We start from the raw sequence: 17,788 nt of genomic DNA, 5'->3' as shown, positions 1-17,788 counted from the left end.
AAGTGTCCTAAGTGGGTGAGGAACTTTCCACAGTTTATAACTTAAATAGAATGCTGTAACCTTTGGAGAGAAATAATACCACTCTCCCCACAATACCCGCCCCTCGCCAAGGTCACTTTAGTGTGGAAATATATTTGAAATATATTGAAATATATTTGAAAATGTAAACTATGACAGAAAATATTTGCATCAACATTAAGCTGACTTCTGTCACCCTTTGCTATAAATACTGTCAGCCTTTCATTGGTCGGTTACAAAGTGAAGCAGTAGGAGATATACTACTCTGTACTGATATTAAATATAAGTTTGTATGTTTAAAAAATCTGTGCTTTGTTGCTGTTGTCGTACAGATGTAAACGAATGTGCCTTTTGGAATCATGGCTGTTCTCTGGGATGTGAAAACATCCTTGGATCCTATTACTGCACATGTCCAGTAGGATTTGTCCTGCTTCCAGATGGGAAACGGTGTCATGGTAAGTCACAGCAGCTAGTATTTATCGCATCATTGTCCATAATGTTTCCATAGTGATCTGGGTTAGTGCTCATCCATCAGCAGCGAGCATCAGAATTATCTTAGAATTTTGTAGTGCTTTGTTTTTAAAAACAAGGATGCCTGGAACAATCCGATTATATCACAAAGAATTGGGAAACAGAGAGATTTGCTTTCCTGTGTGTTTAACATGTTATCTTGTATTTCATTGGTTATCTCCAAAAGATGAGTATGTGGAAAATAATCCTGATGTGCTTTTATATCTAAAAAAATAATGAATTCTCCATTCTGAAAAATAATATTCAGTCAATTTTCAGGTTTAAGCACAATATCGTTATATTTAAAAATCAACTATAATTCCTTAATAACATCAACTTTCTAATCAGTTTCCAAAATTCTCCTGTTATCTCAAAGCTTTCTTTAAAATCTTTGGGATTTGCATTAAGAGATATTCAGACAAGCTTCGTGTTTTATGTAGCCTGATACATCTCTCTTTGACTGTAGGGATTGACTCCCTTCTTTATCCATTTTTTTTTTCAACTCATTTGCTAATCAGACCTTTGTGATGTCTCTGTTTTCTGCAAATTTTTTGTTAGATCGGCAGGCTGATCAAGTTCGGGTTTGACATTCTGGGGAGGAATCCTTCAATGAGATGTCTGTACTTGATCAAGATACACATGAGGTTCTTTCTCACCGTTAGCTAATATGTTCATACATCCATTGTACAATTCCCCAGAAGTCTTTCAGTGGATGTTTGCAGCAATCATTTACTAGATCCATTGCTTCATTAAGAGCGTCATAGAAAGAAATTCTAGTTGTGCTATTTCTTTTTGATTGTTAATTGGAATGTCATTATAAGGAGAGCTTTCATTGACTAGTTGTCTCAAGATATAGGAATCTTCAGACAATTCACAGAAAAGGTACATCACGAAAAAAATTATGTGGAATTTTTGGCACCAAAATAAATCTACCTTATAATTTCATTTATCATGAGTGTTTTGAAGTACCTTCATGCAGTTCGGGTTTTTTTTACATAATAAGTATTAGTTCATTAAAGTGAAAAATAAATTCATGTACTAATGAACGAATTAATAGATGAGTTCTATAATGTGTACATATACATATCCTATTTAGTTATATTATTGTTTTGTGATACAGTTACATAGGTTCTGGGATTTTTCATCCTCCTCCCCAAGTCCCTTCCCCCCCCATTGATTTCCCCTGTGGTATTACGATGGGTATTCTGCTAGTCTTAAGTCCATCATTCTGTTGTTGAAGTGTTTCCTGACATTGTGTGCATAGACAATATCATAGAGTCCAGCTTCTGTTGTCAGGGTTTTTTCAACTGTTTCACTGGGAGTTAATCTTTGTTCTGGATGCAGAGAGACATACTGCACTATGTCACCACATTTAGACTTATCAGTCTCCGCTACACTTCTGTTATACATCCCCTTAAACACAGAACCAGAAAACACAGTTTACAAAAAGGAGAAAAACAGAAAGTTTACATCAACATGAAGTTAAGCAACATGTTACAGAATTGCCAATGCGCTGCTAAGGTGATAAAAAGAAAATCAAAAGCCTTCTGGTAGAAACTGATGCTACTGCACGGCCCATGTGGCGTTGAAGAAATTACAATACAAACAAGAACATCATTGACCACGAGATGTAGCAAAAACAGTACTGAAAGGGACTTTTACAACCTCAGGTGCTAACAAACAATCAAAGTTTCTTATGGATGATCAATTAATGAATCACAAGGACTCACTGAGAAAAATACAAGTGACTAGAAAGTGCAAAAAGATAAAATTCACAGAAAAAAAATTAGGTTTGGCACCAAAAAAACTTTAAATCGAAACAAGAAAAAGCCATTTGCTAGAGATGAACAAAACAACCCCTCAGCCATATTAGCAATAAGCCTTCATGCAATTCTTATAATAAAGGCCAAATAAGTATTAGATTTTTTTTCTTTATTTACTTACATATAGCAAATGGTTTAGTATGTGAATACTTTCCTAAGGTGGCCAGTTAGTACTCTTAAAAATTAGGTATTTGGGGGCATAGCGTGGAAGGCTAGCAGCTAAAGTCCTTGCCTTGCATGTATTGGGATCCCATATGGGTGCTGGTTCTAATTCTGGCAGCCCAGCTTCCCTTCCAGCTCCCTGCTTGTGGCCTGGGAAAGCAGTCGAGGACGGCCCAAAGCCTTGGGTCCCTGAACCCATGTGGGAGACCCTGGAGAAGCTCCTGGCTCTTGGCTTCGAATTGGCTCAGTTCTGGCCCTTTCAGCCACTTGTGGAGTGAATCAGTGGATGAAAGAGCTTCCTCTCTGTATCTCCTCCTCTCTGTATATCTGACTTTCCAATTAAAAAAATTTTTTTTTTAAATTGTTTTAAAATTAGGCATTTTTGACTTACTGGAATTAAAAAATGTAAAAAATACTTTGACACACTGCGGTTATTCCAACTCACAAGCAGATCTTATCTTCCTTGGCTAGTGGGAGCCTTCTCAAGGGGTGCCTGACCCCAGCAGTCTTTGATACTTCCCGTGGATGTATTTTATAGACTCATCTCACACATTTCATGTTCTAGAGCTAATATCTAGACCTAACATTTCTCAAGGAGCACGGCTTCTTATGAATGAGAAATTGCTTTTAAATGCTACAGTCTTACTACCAGTTAGTTCCTGGGCCTTTTGGAGCTTTAAAGCTAAAAATGTATGTACAAAAAAGTGAAAAAGTTAGACATTTATAGATATACCAACTCAAATTTAGAAAAACATATTCAAATACCTTCTAATGTGTTTCTTATCAAATAGACTAACATGGCTACATAGAAGTGAATTTTTTAGATTATGTATATTATCTGGGTTTCAGAAATGATGGAGAACAACTCTGTCATCTGTGCCTGTGACACCAGGCACATGGAAATGGATGAATACTAATAGATTTCTTGGGAATTCTCTAGTAGCTGTGCCTGTCTGTGAAACTTGGCCCTCTCTTGATACTACATGATTTGCCTATTGGCAAATATACTGAAGTGTAGGGTGTTACTGTGTTGTAGGATCCATTATGTTTCAGACATTTCACACATAATCTCACGTGATTCTCAAAAGTTGTAAAACTTTTATGGTACATATTTTATATTGAAGCCTTTGATTTACTTTGAATGCATTTTGATACATGATACAGGATAGGGATTTAGATCCCCTGACCCCAAATCACCACTCAATTATTCTCCAACACTTATTGAATGATCTTTCATATGTACAGTATTTTAAAAAGTACATTCTTACACATACTTCATTATTTTCTAGATTTAACTTTGCTCTGTCCTATTAACCTATTTTTGTACCTATTCCCAGCTATCTATTGATTGCACTTGTATGAAACATTGATATCTGTTAAGAGCCTCTTATTTTATCTTCCTAAATATAAACAAACCCACAAAATCACTCTAGTTTTCAATCATTTGGTCAAGTTTCATTTAAAATATATTGAAATTTCAATGACTAACAATTTAAAAAATCTTATTTAAAAAAAATGAAACAAGTAGAGTGATTTTTCAAAAATCAGAGGTTTAGTTTTTTATTTGATTTTTTTCTTTATTTTGTGACTATGACTACAGCTTTTCATAATCTTTTTTTAAAGTTTTATTTTTATTTGGAAGGCAGATCTTAAGAGAGATCTTCTATCTGTGGTTTTATCTCTCAAATGGCCACAATGGCCAGAGCTAAGCTGACCAGAAGCCATGAGCTTCTTCTGGGTGTCCCACTTGGGTCCAGCGGCCCAAGGACTTAGGCCACCCTCCGCTGCTTTCCCAGGCCACTTGCAGGGAGCTGGTTGGGAAAGTGAAGCCACCAGAACTAGAACCTTTGCCCTTTGCGGATGCTAGCACCTTGCAATGGAAGATTAGCCTCTCTGCCACCAGGCTAGCCCCAACAGTTAGTCATTTTAAGCTTATGGTAACATTTTTGTATTTGAAACTAATTAATTTCCACAACCCTAACCCAACACTAATTCCACTTTGTTCTTTATAAAAATTAGAACTAGTTTCCTGTCCTAGCAATGCCTCTGAGTGCAGCCATGGTTGTGTGCTGACATCAGACGGTCCCCTTTGCTTCTGTCCTGAAGGCTCCGTGCTTGAGAAAGATGGAAAAACATGTAGTGGTGAGTTTATTTAGATTTTCTTTATATTTCCCAAATCATAGTTAACACTTGATCTTATTGTCAAAGGAGAATTGACTTTCTAATGTTACACACTGAAAGATGTTTAAGTAAAAGATTAGTACACAGATTTAAATGCAGGTTTGTTTTTGGTTTTTTTTTTTTTTTTTTTTTGAGCGCGTAGTGCAATGGTTATGAGCAAGGACTCTGAATTTAAACGGCCTTGTAATAGCTTTATCCATTAATAGCAGTGTGGTTGGGGACTAATTATTTATTCTCTCTCAGTCTTGTTTTTTTATCAGTAGAGGTACTGATAATTGCCAACTGGATTAAATAAGATGACAGATACTGAGTGCTTGGCCTCTTCCTTACACCTAATAAATTCCTGTCTTCCTTGATTTCCATAGAGACTTTACCATGTAGTGACCCGGGAGTGACTTTTTCCTTAAAAAAAGAAAAGATTATTTTTTTGTTTTTCTTTAGATAGAGGCTCCTGTCCCCTGGCTCACTCTCCAAATGCCCACAGTGGCTTGGACTTTAGGCAGGCGTTGTAACCAGGAGCTGGGAAGGCAGTCTAATTCTCCCACCGAGGTGACAAGGATCCAGGAAGTGGAGGCCTTCCCACTGTCTCTGGGCATCTGCCTTGGTAGGGAGCTGGAGTCAGAAGGCAGAACTGACCACTGATGATTACTACTCTGATGCAGGAGGCAGACAGCTTCACCCAGGCCAAACATGTAACTGAGGAAAATATATTCCTCATAGGAAGAGCTAGACCAGCTGCCAAACTCAGCAAAATGTGTCCCTTATTCCAGTCAGCTGTACATGTGCTGATTCTTGAACTTAGTGGTAGCTCTAGAGGACAAGGGCCATTAGCCACCAAGATGGTGAGTTATACAAAAGGAGGACACTATGACATTTGCTCCTGACCTCTGCAACATAAGCCTGACTATAGAGCAGTACACATGTTCGTGTCTATGGCTTTACAAATCTACATATAGTTGGTTCACCCCAATACTTTGTTCTGTTTTGGATCATCATTAGAACATCCTTACTGAGCGATTGTGTTTTGCAGGCTGTTCGTCTCCTGACAATGGCGGGTGTAGCCAGCTCTGCGTTCCTTTCAGTCCCGTATCCTGGAAATGTGATTGCTTGCCTGGGTATGATCTACAGCCAGACCAGAAAAGCTGTGCAGCTGCAGGTCAGTGCCGTGACTGTCTCAAAGTGTGGCCCTGCAGAAAGATGATATGAAAACAACATTTCTTCTAGAAACACAGACAGTTGAATTTCTCTTAGTTTCTGGGTAGAAAGTCTAATTTCTAATTATTGGAAATAGAAAACCAGTTACATTGTAAGCATGAATAAATAATAACATAAGTAATACATAAATGTGTTTTTGAAGAACATTTCTAAGTTCTTTAGCATCCAGCAACCATTTGACATAGTGTCAGGTATAATGTTTGTGGGGGATGAGAATGTCCTGACCAGAACAATCTTAAAACACTTTCTGTTTTGAAAGTGGTTGATGAATCTTGGTTGATTGATTTGGTTTTCATCTCTCCTGTGAATGTGATAATCGTAATACTTTGACAAATCCTGTCCTTACTGTGTCATTATTCAATAAGAAGCTGTATGCCTCAGCTGTCTTTCTGTTTTGTGAGATCACGTTTCCTATGTCTTTCAACAGCTTTGGAAATCCTAGATTAATTTCATTTCTTCAGCAGATTCAGTATGCTTTATTCTGGGATATTATAATGACGCTGCTGTGTAGCATGTTTTAATGAGACCCAATTGTGTTAATTTCTCAAGGAAATTGCAGTATCTGTGTCTAAGTATAATTAAAGGTCTTGGAATTAACATGGGTAACACCAAGTTCTGAAAATACCTCATTTTCGAAAGTATCCAGGCCAGGAAAGGTTAGTTATTCAGCATTAGTATGATTTTAGTATGTTGCAGTGTGTATGAATGAGGAGGGTATAGCCCTAAAACTTGCATTATTTAATTATGGTGTTTTTTTCAATGCTGTTTTTTTTTTTTACAATTTATTTATATTTCAAAAGTAGACACCAGGAGAGGGAAGGACCTGCTGATGACACTCTGGCAATGGGTCTCCTTCTGGAAGACAACCTTGCCTGACTTACCTACATCAAGCTGGGGAAATTAAGAAAAACAGTACTACCAAAATTAAAGAGGGTGCCCTGAAAGGGAGGAGTCAGAAATACCTCTTGGGTTCTAAAGTATGTTTGCAATGTAACCATATCTGAAATCTTACTGACAGGTCCACCACCATTTTTGCTGTTTGCAAATTCTCAAGATGTTCGACACATGCATTTTGATGGAACAGAGTATGGAACCCTGGTCAGCCAGCAGATGGGAATGGTTTTTGCTCTAGATCATGACCCTGTGGAAAATAAGGTATGGCTTTGTTGCTTCAACAGACATGGAGAGATGCTCACTTTGAGGGCCAAGTACAGGAACCCAACAAATGACCTCTGTTATATGAAAATCCTCTACTAAGCCCAGGACCAACAGGCATGGAACAAGTTGAAAATAGATGCTAGTGCATCCTTTGAGATAGTTTAAGCACTTTCGATCTAGCATAACTGTGCCCTTGTTCTTGCTATGGTTCAGCCATTTTACTGGCAATGATCATGCAAGATCTACATTTTTAGTTTGTTTTTTGCAGATGACAATATAACAGACTAGGCGAACACAGAGCCATACCCATGGAAGGGGCTCCATAAGTAGGTTTATGATCATTTGTTGATAGTTGAAGGAGTGAGAAGTGGGGACATAGTAACACTAGTAAGGGTCACATAATTTGCATTTAAGATATATTATTGATAGGGGGATGGAATTCAATCATCTCTTTACCCTGAAAATTAGGAAAGAAGCTTTATGGCTTATGTGGGAATAGAATCAGAAGATAAATTTATTTTGTTTTAAAAAATTTGAAGTCCCTGCATGGAATTTTCGTGATACAAATTTCTATGAACTTTTGAAGTTCTTTTGTATATATGCATGGATTTAAAAAAATTACCAGAACTTACCATTTCATTTCATTCCCACAACGTTTTTTAAGTTCTCTTGTATAATCACAGTTAAAATTCCACAAATGTTATCACTAAATTGTTGGCAGACCCTTAGCATTTTTTAATACTTTAATGAAACTTGTACCTATTGGAGAACCTGCACTGGAAAAAGAACATTGCACTTACAAAGGATACTGTGTGGGACAATCCAGGTAATAGCAATAAAGTTATGTAACATTAGACATGATAGGAACCTTATTAAGTTTCTAGTGCAACCTTCTCATTTTTCCAGTTTAGAAAGTTCAGGTTAAATGACTTGGCCTTGGCAATCAAGCAGATAAGTGGCAAAATTGGGAGAGGCATTGGTGTCTCCTGATTTGCTATGGAATGCTGTGATTTGAGCAGAGATGGATCCCAGTTTGCAGTCCTCATTAAATTGCAGAGTCTTGCTCACTTTTGTGTGTGTAAATCACTAGGGTTGAGATAAAATGGCTGTGCCACTGACTAATGATTAAAGATCAAGAAATTGTCAGTAACAGCAGATATGCAGAAAAAGGCAAAGGGTAATTGTACATGTGATTACACTAATGCTATTGCTGTCCCCTGTTTGATCAATGAAGAAACTGAGATGCCAAGACACCTGAGTAACTTGCTAAAGGTTGTTTGTACAACTCTTTCTGAGTTGTAGCAAAGTTGGAATTTTGTTGCAGGCGTCTCCATCTCCAAGACCACCCTCTTAGCAGTTACACTGTAGGTGCTGAAAACTTACCAACCCAATTTGGATCCATACCATATTTTCCCCCAGTTCAGTCAGAAAAGCCTGTGTTCTCTTTTGTAGATATACTTTGCCCATACAGTCCTGAAGTGGATAGAGAGAGCTAATATGGATGGTTCCCAGAGAGAAAGGCTGATTGAAGAAGGAGTAGATTTGCCGGAAGGTCTTGCTGTGGACTGGATTGGCCGTCGATTCTATTGGACGGACAGAGGGTAGGTTTGTGGCATTAGCTTTTAAGTTATGTGTGTTGGGAGTGATGTGATAGGTAATACAGCTCATTTGATTCTCCGCTGTAATGATAGAAAAATATTGTCGGGCTAGGTGGATGGAATTGGAGGAAGGAAGCCCTCATTGCTACTTAACACTTCTACTCTCTCCAAACAAGACAGTCCCTCTTTTACCGAGATAAGATTTATTAAATTTTTTTTGAAGCTAGAGGAACAGATGTTTGGTACAGTAGAAAGATGCTGCTTGGAGTCCTGCATCCCATATTGGACTGTCAGATGTATGAGTCCTGGCTCTGCTTCTGATCCAGTTTCCTGTTAATGTGCTCTCGTGTGAGTGTGTGCTACCCTTATGGGAGACCCAGACTGAGTTCTGGACTCCTGGCTTGGCCTGGGCTAGCCCTAGCTCTTATGGACATTTGAGGAATAAACCAGTGGGTGGAAGGTCTCTGTCTCCATGCTTTTCAAATATGTAAAAATGACCCAATGAAAAAATTTAAAAACTGGATGTGTTGGATTTGTATCTACAGAAGGATTTCTAGGATGAAGAAAATAACACGTGTTTTTGTAGTTCAGGTCACTGTTAATAAAGAAACCCAAGATCTGTGTAAACCTACCTGCTAGATCTCATAGATGGTACATGGAGCATGAGACATGCCTCATCTTTTCAGTTGACCCTTAGATTATCTGAGAGATAAGGCATATTTTAATAATAATAATACAACAAATGGAGTGGTCTAAATATAGTACAAGAAATGTTTTTAGAGCAATGTGAAAATAATTGCCAACAGAACAGTGCAAACTCTCTCGGGGAATGGAAGGGGTTTCAGCTGGCCTGACCCTTTGATTTTACAAGTGAGAAATCTAAAAGCCGGGAGGCTAAGGGAGTTATTCAAAGTCAAACAATGTGCAGGTGACCAGAATCCATGTGCTGACTCCGGCTGTAATATCCTCCTGCTAGGGAAGTTCAGGAGATCCAGCACAATGCCCCTTCCTTTGGTGGGGACCAGAGCAGAGAGAAGTTGCCAGAGTTCCGTCCTCTTGCTTCTGCGAGTGAAACTGCTAACCTGAAAGCCCCTCATAGGGTAATGTGAGATGTGCTGTGTGCCTTAGGATATTTTCTGAGAGAAATTGAACACCATAAAGTAGCCATTGTGCGCATCTGAAGCCAGTAGAAATGTATGGCTGTTGGAACTTGTTGGGGCTCTGGAAAAATGGATTCCAGCAATCTTGTTTTTAGCGAGAACCAGTCAGACTCTTTTGTCATACTCTATTCTTATCCTCTAACTCTTGCTTAAAAATTTAGAGATAATATTATAGCAATATCAGAATTGACAGTTTCATCTCTCCTAGCCACAAGCAAGCAGGTAGTTTCATAATTCCTTGCCTACCACCAGGGGAAGAGGCACTGTGACAGTTACGTCCAAGGGAGGAGAGAATTCAACACAATTAATTTCCCTTCCATTTCATCTAGAGACAAAATTATCTGAAAAGTAGTGTTGGAGTATAGATAGTTTTTGATGATCTCTTGCTTCACATTGTCAGTGTTTGTGACCCAACACAGGCCCCAAGTCTGTCTCCTCTCTGCTTCCCTTTGCTTCAGTCCTTTGAGGAGGAGTACACAGAAAAGCCCTGTGCCCCACTCAGCAGCTAAGGATGGACTGGAATAAGGCTATGGAGAAAATTTCCTTGACATTTTGTAGAATGAGGAGCAGAGAATGAACCTGTTCTGTTTCTGGGCATGTCTCTTATTGATTTTGTCCACAGGGACAAGGTAGTTAGACCCTGATGGATGCTTGTTGAATGAATTCAGTGTAGTTACATTCTCTAGCCTGTAGAATTTGGAACAAGCAGAAGGTACATTGGAGTGGGAATAGGAGGCTCTTCTTCACTCTATTGCTACACTCTGTTGTACCCTACCTGCTCCGGGAAACTCTCCAGAATCCCTTGCTTCTTTTCTTGAGATTCAGAAGAATAAAAAGAAGAAGACAAAGATGAAGAAGAAAAAAGACTTATTTATGAGAGAAAGAGAGAGACATCAAAAGATCTTCCATCTGTTGGATTATTCCTTGTAGGGGTGGGTTAGGTCAAAGCCAGGAGTCACACAACATATCTGGCTCTCCCACATAAGAGACAGGGATCCAAATACTTGGGCCAGCATCTCCTGCTTTTACAGGTGCATTAGACGGAAGGTGAATTGGAAGCAGAGCAGCCTGGACTTGAAATGGAGCTCTGCTATGAGATGCCAGCATCACTTGTTAGCCCCTGAAAGGGATGTTACGAACTTGTACATTACAGGAAACCATATGTTTTTCTCTATTCTTAGTGCCAATGCTTGCTTTGTGTGTGTGTGTGTGTGTGTGTGTGTGTGTGTGTATTTTGCCACTTCATTTCACCCTAATCATTTCCTACCTACCTCATCTTCTCTATATAACAAACTTTCCTAAGTGAAATTGTGACAATCCTGCACTCTTTATATCTCTGGAACTTGTACCAAAAGTTTCTTCCTCTCAGGCCTGCTTTCTTTACCACCCATCTTTGCCTGCCTCCCTTCCTCTAATCCTGCTGTATTATTACCTCCAAGAGTCCTTCTGCTGCCGCTGCTGGGCTACCCACTCTCTCCTCTTCCGTGTGCCTGCAGATGCTGTGTCGTCTCTCCTTCCTACCCCTCCCTGCTCCCTCTACTTCCCCTTCTCCTTTATTCCTATTGAACTATGACTTCAGTAGGGTAGAGACAGGGTTTTGTTTATTATTGTGTCCCCAGTGTGAGATTAATACCTTGCACACAGTAGATGCTCAGTAAATATTTGCTTTATAATAAATATTTATTTGGCAAATCAGTAGCACAGCTGGAATATAAGAATTTTCTTTCTTTCTAGGTTTCAAAGAGTGACGTTTAATTCTTATTTATTTATTTATTTATTTAGAGAGACACGGAAAATAATAGCAGGCAAGTGAGCGAGCAAGCTCTCCTATTCTGTGCTTTTCTCCCCACCTGCCAAAACAACTGGGGCTAGACCAAGCCAAAGCTGGGAGAGAGGAACCCAGTCCAGGTTTCCCTTGTGGGTGGCAGAGCCCCAGCCAGTTGTGCCATTGCCTGCTGATCCCCCAGGGTTTACACCAACAGGACGTTGGGCTCGAGTCAGAGCCAGACATAAACACAAGCACTTTGATATGGGTCATAGTTATGTAAAACGACTTCTTAGCCACTAAGCTAAATGTTCTCCCCAGATTATTATTTTTTTTAAACACAATAGGCAGCAAATAATATTTCAGTTGAAACAATGTGAAAGCCAATAAAATCTCTAGCGTTCTGTGCTGTTTTGTGTCATTCCTCCTAAGAGTCTGTAACTCAAGAGTTGGACCCCTCTCCTGCCTCTGGCCTCCCTCAGTTACAGCAGAGGGTCTGTGAAGAGAAAGAGATCAGTGTGACTTTGTCCCCACCTCCCCACCAGGGCCCTGACACTGTCCCTTTTTTTTTTTACCTTATCCTGTCAAGGTATTTTTTTAAGTTCCTGAGATGAATACTCAGAGGTTAATTAAGGGATCATGCTTTTTTAAAAATGGAATTTGTGGACTGGTTGGGGTGTGTATGTGTGTATGTGTTTAACAGAGAAAGCAAAAGAGGGATTAATAGTAGTCCAGAATGCCTATCCTTGATGACTGGAACAGGGAAAAGGAATATTTTCGATTGAAAACAAACCCTTTTATATTATATGCATTTTAGGAAGTCTCTCATTGAAGGGAGTAATTTGAATGGAAAACACCGTGAAATAATCATAAAGGAGAATATCTCCCAACCACGAGGAATTGCTGTTCATCCCATGGCCAAGTAAGTAGTTGTGAAGACAAGGCGACCCTACAAAGAGGCCGTGTGTCAGGTCAGAATTTGCCATAGAGCTCAGGTGGTTGGTGGGATCAGAAAGCAGGAAGAATCCAAGGAAGTTGTTGAAATCTTCAGAAGTGATGGAACTGCATGTATTCTTCAACCTTTTAATGTCTTTGGACTTCTATTTTTAAATAATAATTTTATTACCAAAATACCTTTCTATTTTAAATGAATTCAATTTCTTTTTGAAACAAAGTATGCCATAAGTCATACACTACTCAAACTTAAGCCAACAGTTATCTACTTGATTAAAAAAAAAAAAGTCCGTGAGGCCAGCATTGTGGAACATGCGGTTAAGCTACAGCTTGCAATCTTGTCAGTCCATACCAGAATGCCTGTTTGAGGCCTGGCTGCCCCACTGACAATCCAGCTTCCTGCTTATGTGCCTGGGAAGGCAGCAGAGGATGGCCCAAGTGTCTGGGCTCCTGCTAACCCACTGCGAGACCTTGGTGGAATTTCTGACTCCCAGTTTCAGCCTGACCCAGCTCAGGCTAATGTAGCCATTTGGGGAGAGAACCAGTAATGGAAGATAGCTTTCTTTCTTTCTTTCTTTCTTTCTTTCTTTCTTTCTTTCTTTCTTTCTTTCTTTCTTTCTTTCTTTCTTTCTTTCTTTCTTTCTTCCTTTCCTTCCTTTCCTTCCTTCCTTCCTTCCTTTCTTTTTTTTAAAGATTTATTTTATTTTTATTGGAAAGGCAGATATACAGAGAGGAGAGGCAGAGAGGAAGATCCTCCGTCCCATGATTCACTCCCCAAGTGAGCCGCAACGGCCGATGCTATGCCAATCCAAAGCCAGGAGCCTCCTTCAGGTCTCCCACGCGGGTGCAGGGTCCCAAAGCTTTGGGCCATCTTCGACTGCTTTCCCGGGCCACAGGCAGGGAGCTGGAAGGGAAGCGGGGCTGCCAGGATTAGAACCAGTGCCCATATGGGATCCCGGGCATGCAAGGCGAGGACCTTAACCACTTGCACCATCGCGTCGGGCCCAAGACATCTTTCTTTTTGTCTTTCCTTCTTTCTCTAGTACTCTGTCTTTTAAATAAATAAAAGTCTTTAGAAATAATTCATTGATCTAGTGATCTGAGCCTTATTTCAGCACTTCTTAGCAAGATACAAGATAAATTGTTTTGCATTTCAAAGCTACTTATTCAACAAGTGGTGGTGCGTTTGTTATTGTTATTATTTTCCATGATACAGTTTTATATGTATAAGGATTTCTTCTACCTCCTTCCCACTTCCCTCCCTCATTTCCCCTCCCATTAGTCTCCTTCATTTGATCACAGTAGTATAGTATGCTGCTATATTTTTCCCTTCTACATTCCTTCCTGTGCCATTTTAATGTATTCTGAAGTGATTTGCATCGATGCTTGCAGTGATGAAAGAGCGGAAGTGCCTTTTCATACAGTTTTTGTTTGTTGTGTGCTTCCTTGATTAAAGGAGATTGTTCTGGACTGACTCGGGGATCAGTCCACGCATTGAAAGTTCTTCCCTTCAAGGCTTTGGCCGATCGATCATAGCCAGTTCTGATCTGATTGGGCCCAGTGGAATCACAATTGACTACGTGACTGACAAACTGTATTGGTGTGATGCCCAGAAGTCAGTGATTGAAATGGCCAATCTGGATGGTTCGAAACGCCAAAGACTTGCCCAGAATGATGTAGGTGAGGCTTTGGAGTGGGTGATGTCTTCATATTGCTGAGTGTTAAATATGAAGTGTGTTTACATAGACACACATGCACACACACACATCCTTACCATATGATGAGAAAAAAACAGACAGAAAGTCTGCTCCAGGGACATATAAATTACAAAGATGGTGAGACTAGCAGATACACATAGTGTTAATCATTTCCTCTTTTCTATTAGATTCCCAAATCAGAATAGAAACAGTAAAAATTTCTCAATTTCTTTAAGAATAAATACTTAATTTAACTGTTACATTTCTTAAGTTTTAGAAAATGTCTTTCACGGCAGTAATAATGAAAGTTAATTGATAATGTGTACTAAAAATAGTAAAGTTTTTCTGGGGTGGATGTTGAGCTAAAGCTACCACCTATGATGCTTACATCCAGTATGGGTACCGGTTCAATTCATACTTGCTCCACTTCTGATCCAGTTCCCTGCTAACACACCTAGGAAATCTGCAGGGGATGATCCAAGTGCTTGGACCCCCGTGCGGAAGACCCAGAAGAGGCTCCCGTCTCCTGCCTTCAGCCTGACCTGGTTTCAGGCATTATGGCTATATGGGGGGTGAATCAGTGGATGAAAGGTCTCTTTTTTTGTCTCTCCCTCTCTCTGTCTCTGTAACTTTGTCTTTCAATAAATGAAATAAAACTTAAAAAAAAACTATTTTCTCTGTTGTATTTTGAAACTGTTTCCATGGGCTATTGGGCATTTTCAGGAAAAAGTGTTAAAATATTAGAGCCTATGCTTACTCTTGAAAGAGAAGTGCAAATGACCATGAGGATATGTGAATAGTGGGAGCTCCATTTTGACTCAGGATATCAGTAAAGGCAACATTGAACTGGACATGTGACAGACCTTTATATGTGAAGATGGGTCCCTACATGTTGGTACTGCCAGGATATGTTAACTGAACTTTATTCTGAACTTATTAGGGAGCTACTGAGTATTCTTCAGCAGACTGACGTGTTAGAATAGTTAAACACTTAGGAAATAGGATAAAGGGTAGATTGGAATTTGGAAAAAGGAATCAGCTAGAAGGCTATAGCAAGTATGCTTGTAATAGTTAATGAAGACCTGTCCTAGAACATGGCCATTTAAAAATGAAATGGAGGATAGTAAAGATTATTGTGAATGAAAAATTGAGAAGATTTGGTAACAGATTAGATACAGAAAAGGAGAGCCAGGGAGGTGTTAAAGGTGATTTGGAGAACTAGAAACCATTTGGTGGAAAAACACAGTTTCTCTTTTTTAGGAGAGGAAAAGCATGATCTCTCTTGTTTAATAATTTGTACAGGATATGTTTTTGATTTTCCTCTTTGGTTTAAAAAGTTTGAAAAATTTTCTGTTTATTTATTTGAAAGGCAGGAAGGGAGTGAGAGAGAAAGCACATCTATCTGCTGATTTCACTCCCTAGGAGCCTGCATCACCAGAATGAGGCGAGTGGAGGCCAGGTGCCAGGGGCTCAGTTAGGACTTTTCATGTGTGTGTGTGGAGCCAACAGTTTGAACCATCCCTATATGCCTCCAGGGATACAAGTTGGTAGGAAACTGGAATCACAAGTGGAGCCAGAACTTGAACCCAAACTCCACAATGTGGGGAAGGGGGATTGGATGGGCCCCAAGTGGTGTTTTAACCGCCACACGGGTTGTCCATTCCACTATCTAGCTTTAGAAGTAATGAATATGTACATTTGTGATATGAGTTAAACACAACAAAATAAATATAATTTAAAATTTTATAAATTTTTAAGATTCTTCAAGAATTAAATATTTACTTTTTTAAAAGTGATAAACTTGCAAACAGTCTTCAATTTCATCCATGCACTTTAACAAAGATCCCTTATAGGAAGTGCAGATACAGGGACCATATTATGATTTCTATGAAATCATGGATTCTAGCAAGATATATACAATATTTTAAAAAAATACATCACTCAAATTCATGTAAATATAAACCTATAGCTTTGATATGAAAGAATTGACTGGGGTCTTTACCAGAATGTAAAGACATCATATTCCAAAAAAAGCATAGCAGATATTTTGAGAATAATTTATATTACTACTGTATCTATGGTGAACCCAATTTTCCATTGACAGTCATTACCAGCTAATTTTGTGTTAAAGTAATCTAACCATTCCCATCATAATAGTGCCCTCTGCTGGTATATATTCTTCATAACTCCAATTCATGGTTTATTTATTTACTTACTTACTTATTCAGGGGAGGGGATGAAAGGGAAGAGAGAATGAGTGCGTATTCCCAGGCACTAGTTCACTACCCAACAGCCTGCAGCCTGAGCCAGGTCAAGGCATGATCTGGGAGATGGGAATGCAATCCACATCTTCCACAGGGCTGGCAGGAACCTGATTACGTGAGCCAATCACTTCAGGCCTCACAATTTGTACTGGTTGGGAATCTGAAGAGCCAGAACTGGGAATCAAACTCAGGATTGAATGAGCTTACTGACCCCTTCTTATCGTTGAAGTACAACCAATGTACTTCTTCTAATAAAAAAAATAATGAAGATGATTTGTCATGTAGGTTATCTGTTGAAACACTATCATTCTAACATGTACTTCAACATGGATGGACCTTGAGTACATTGTGCTAAGTGAAATAAGCTAGTCACCAAAAGGCACGTATTATACAATCCCTCCTGTTTGAGATATCTAGAGTGGTCACATTTAAGGAAACAGAAGAGGGAATGGTGATTTCCGGGGACTGAGGACAGAAGGAAATGCAGAGCTGCTTCAAGGCACAGAGGGTGGGCTTTGCAAGATGAAAAGTTCCAAAGATTAGTTGCCTATCAGTTTCTGAATGGACTTACCTCTTCTGAATGGTTCGCTGAGAGATGGTCAAAATTGGAAAAATGTGGTGCCACAATGAAAATAACTGTGGGTACATAAAAAAAATGGTCATTCTGTATTCATGGTTTTAAAATAAACCTCCTTTTTTCATAAGTTTTGTTTCTCACAGCCTTAGTTAACTGTGGTAAATTGTGTGAAGAAAAAAAGAGAAATAAACAATCCATAAGTTTTAAGTAGCTTTTGTTGAAGTCAGTTGTTAATGATTGTTCTATGCTATTACTGTCCTTAATCTTAGATTGCGCCTAATATATAAAATTTACCATTGATATATATGTATGAGAGTACTTCAGAAAGTTTGTGGAAAGTTAAATTAAAAATAAATTGATTTTAGTGTCACATCTTTTTTGGAATCCAGGCATAGTTTTTCATAATGTGAGTTCTTGCAAAAATGTATTTGAAGATCTCTCATACAGGAAAAACCAGCATTTAGGTACATATAAGTATAGGTTTAGTAATGTTAATGACTTCTGCAGAACATCTTGAGAAGTTCCTATGGATAAGGGAGACTACTGTAGTTGGATTATAAACTAGACCAAAAAATAAGTCTTAATGACTGGTCAGCAACGAGTGGAAACTCATTGTTCTCAAGTCACTTGGGTTTGCTGCCAGTAGAGGGAGACATCCCCTCTAATTCACCAAATAACATTACTCCTAGGCAAAACAAAAACAAAA

At 39.0% G+C, this 17,788-nt stretch overlaps 1 protein-coding gene across 1 annotated transcript in view; it reads left to right on the top strand.

Annotated features, from left to right (window-relative positions):
* Positions 1-17,788, top strand: part of EGF (epidermal growth factor) — a 77,368-nt gene that overhangs the window by 33,637 nt on the left and 25,943 nt on the right. The window contains exons 8-14 of the mRNA XM_040967381.1: positions 351-473; positions 4,533-4,655; positions 5,725-5,850; positions 6,928-7,064; positions 8,520-8,668; positions 12,408-12,512; positions 14,001-14,224. Of these exons, the coding sequence (XP_040823315.1) occupies positions 351-473; positions 4,533-4,655; positions 5,725-5,850; positions 6,928-7,064; positions 8,520-8,668; positions 12,408-12,512; positions 14,001-14,224 (987 nt within the window). The remainder of the gene's footprint in view (positions 1-350; positions 474-4,532; positions 4,656-5,724; positions 5,851-6,927; positions 7,065-8,519; positions 8,669-12,407; positions 12,513-14,000; positions 14,225-17,788) is intronic.

The sequence above is a fragment of the Ochotona curzoniae genome, unplaced genomic scaffold, assembly GCF_017591425.1.
Source record: "Ochotona curzoniae isolate NIBS_2020 unplaced genomic scaffold, NIBS_Ocur_1.0 scaffold_4506, whole genome shotgun sequence".
Lineage (NCBI taxonomy): Eukaryota > Metazoa > Chordata > Mammalia > Lagomorpha > Ochotonidae > Ochotona > Ochotona curzoniae.
The sequence above is the reverse complement of the archived record's forward strand: the minus strand, read 5'-3'. Positions and strand labels throughout refer to the sequence as shown.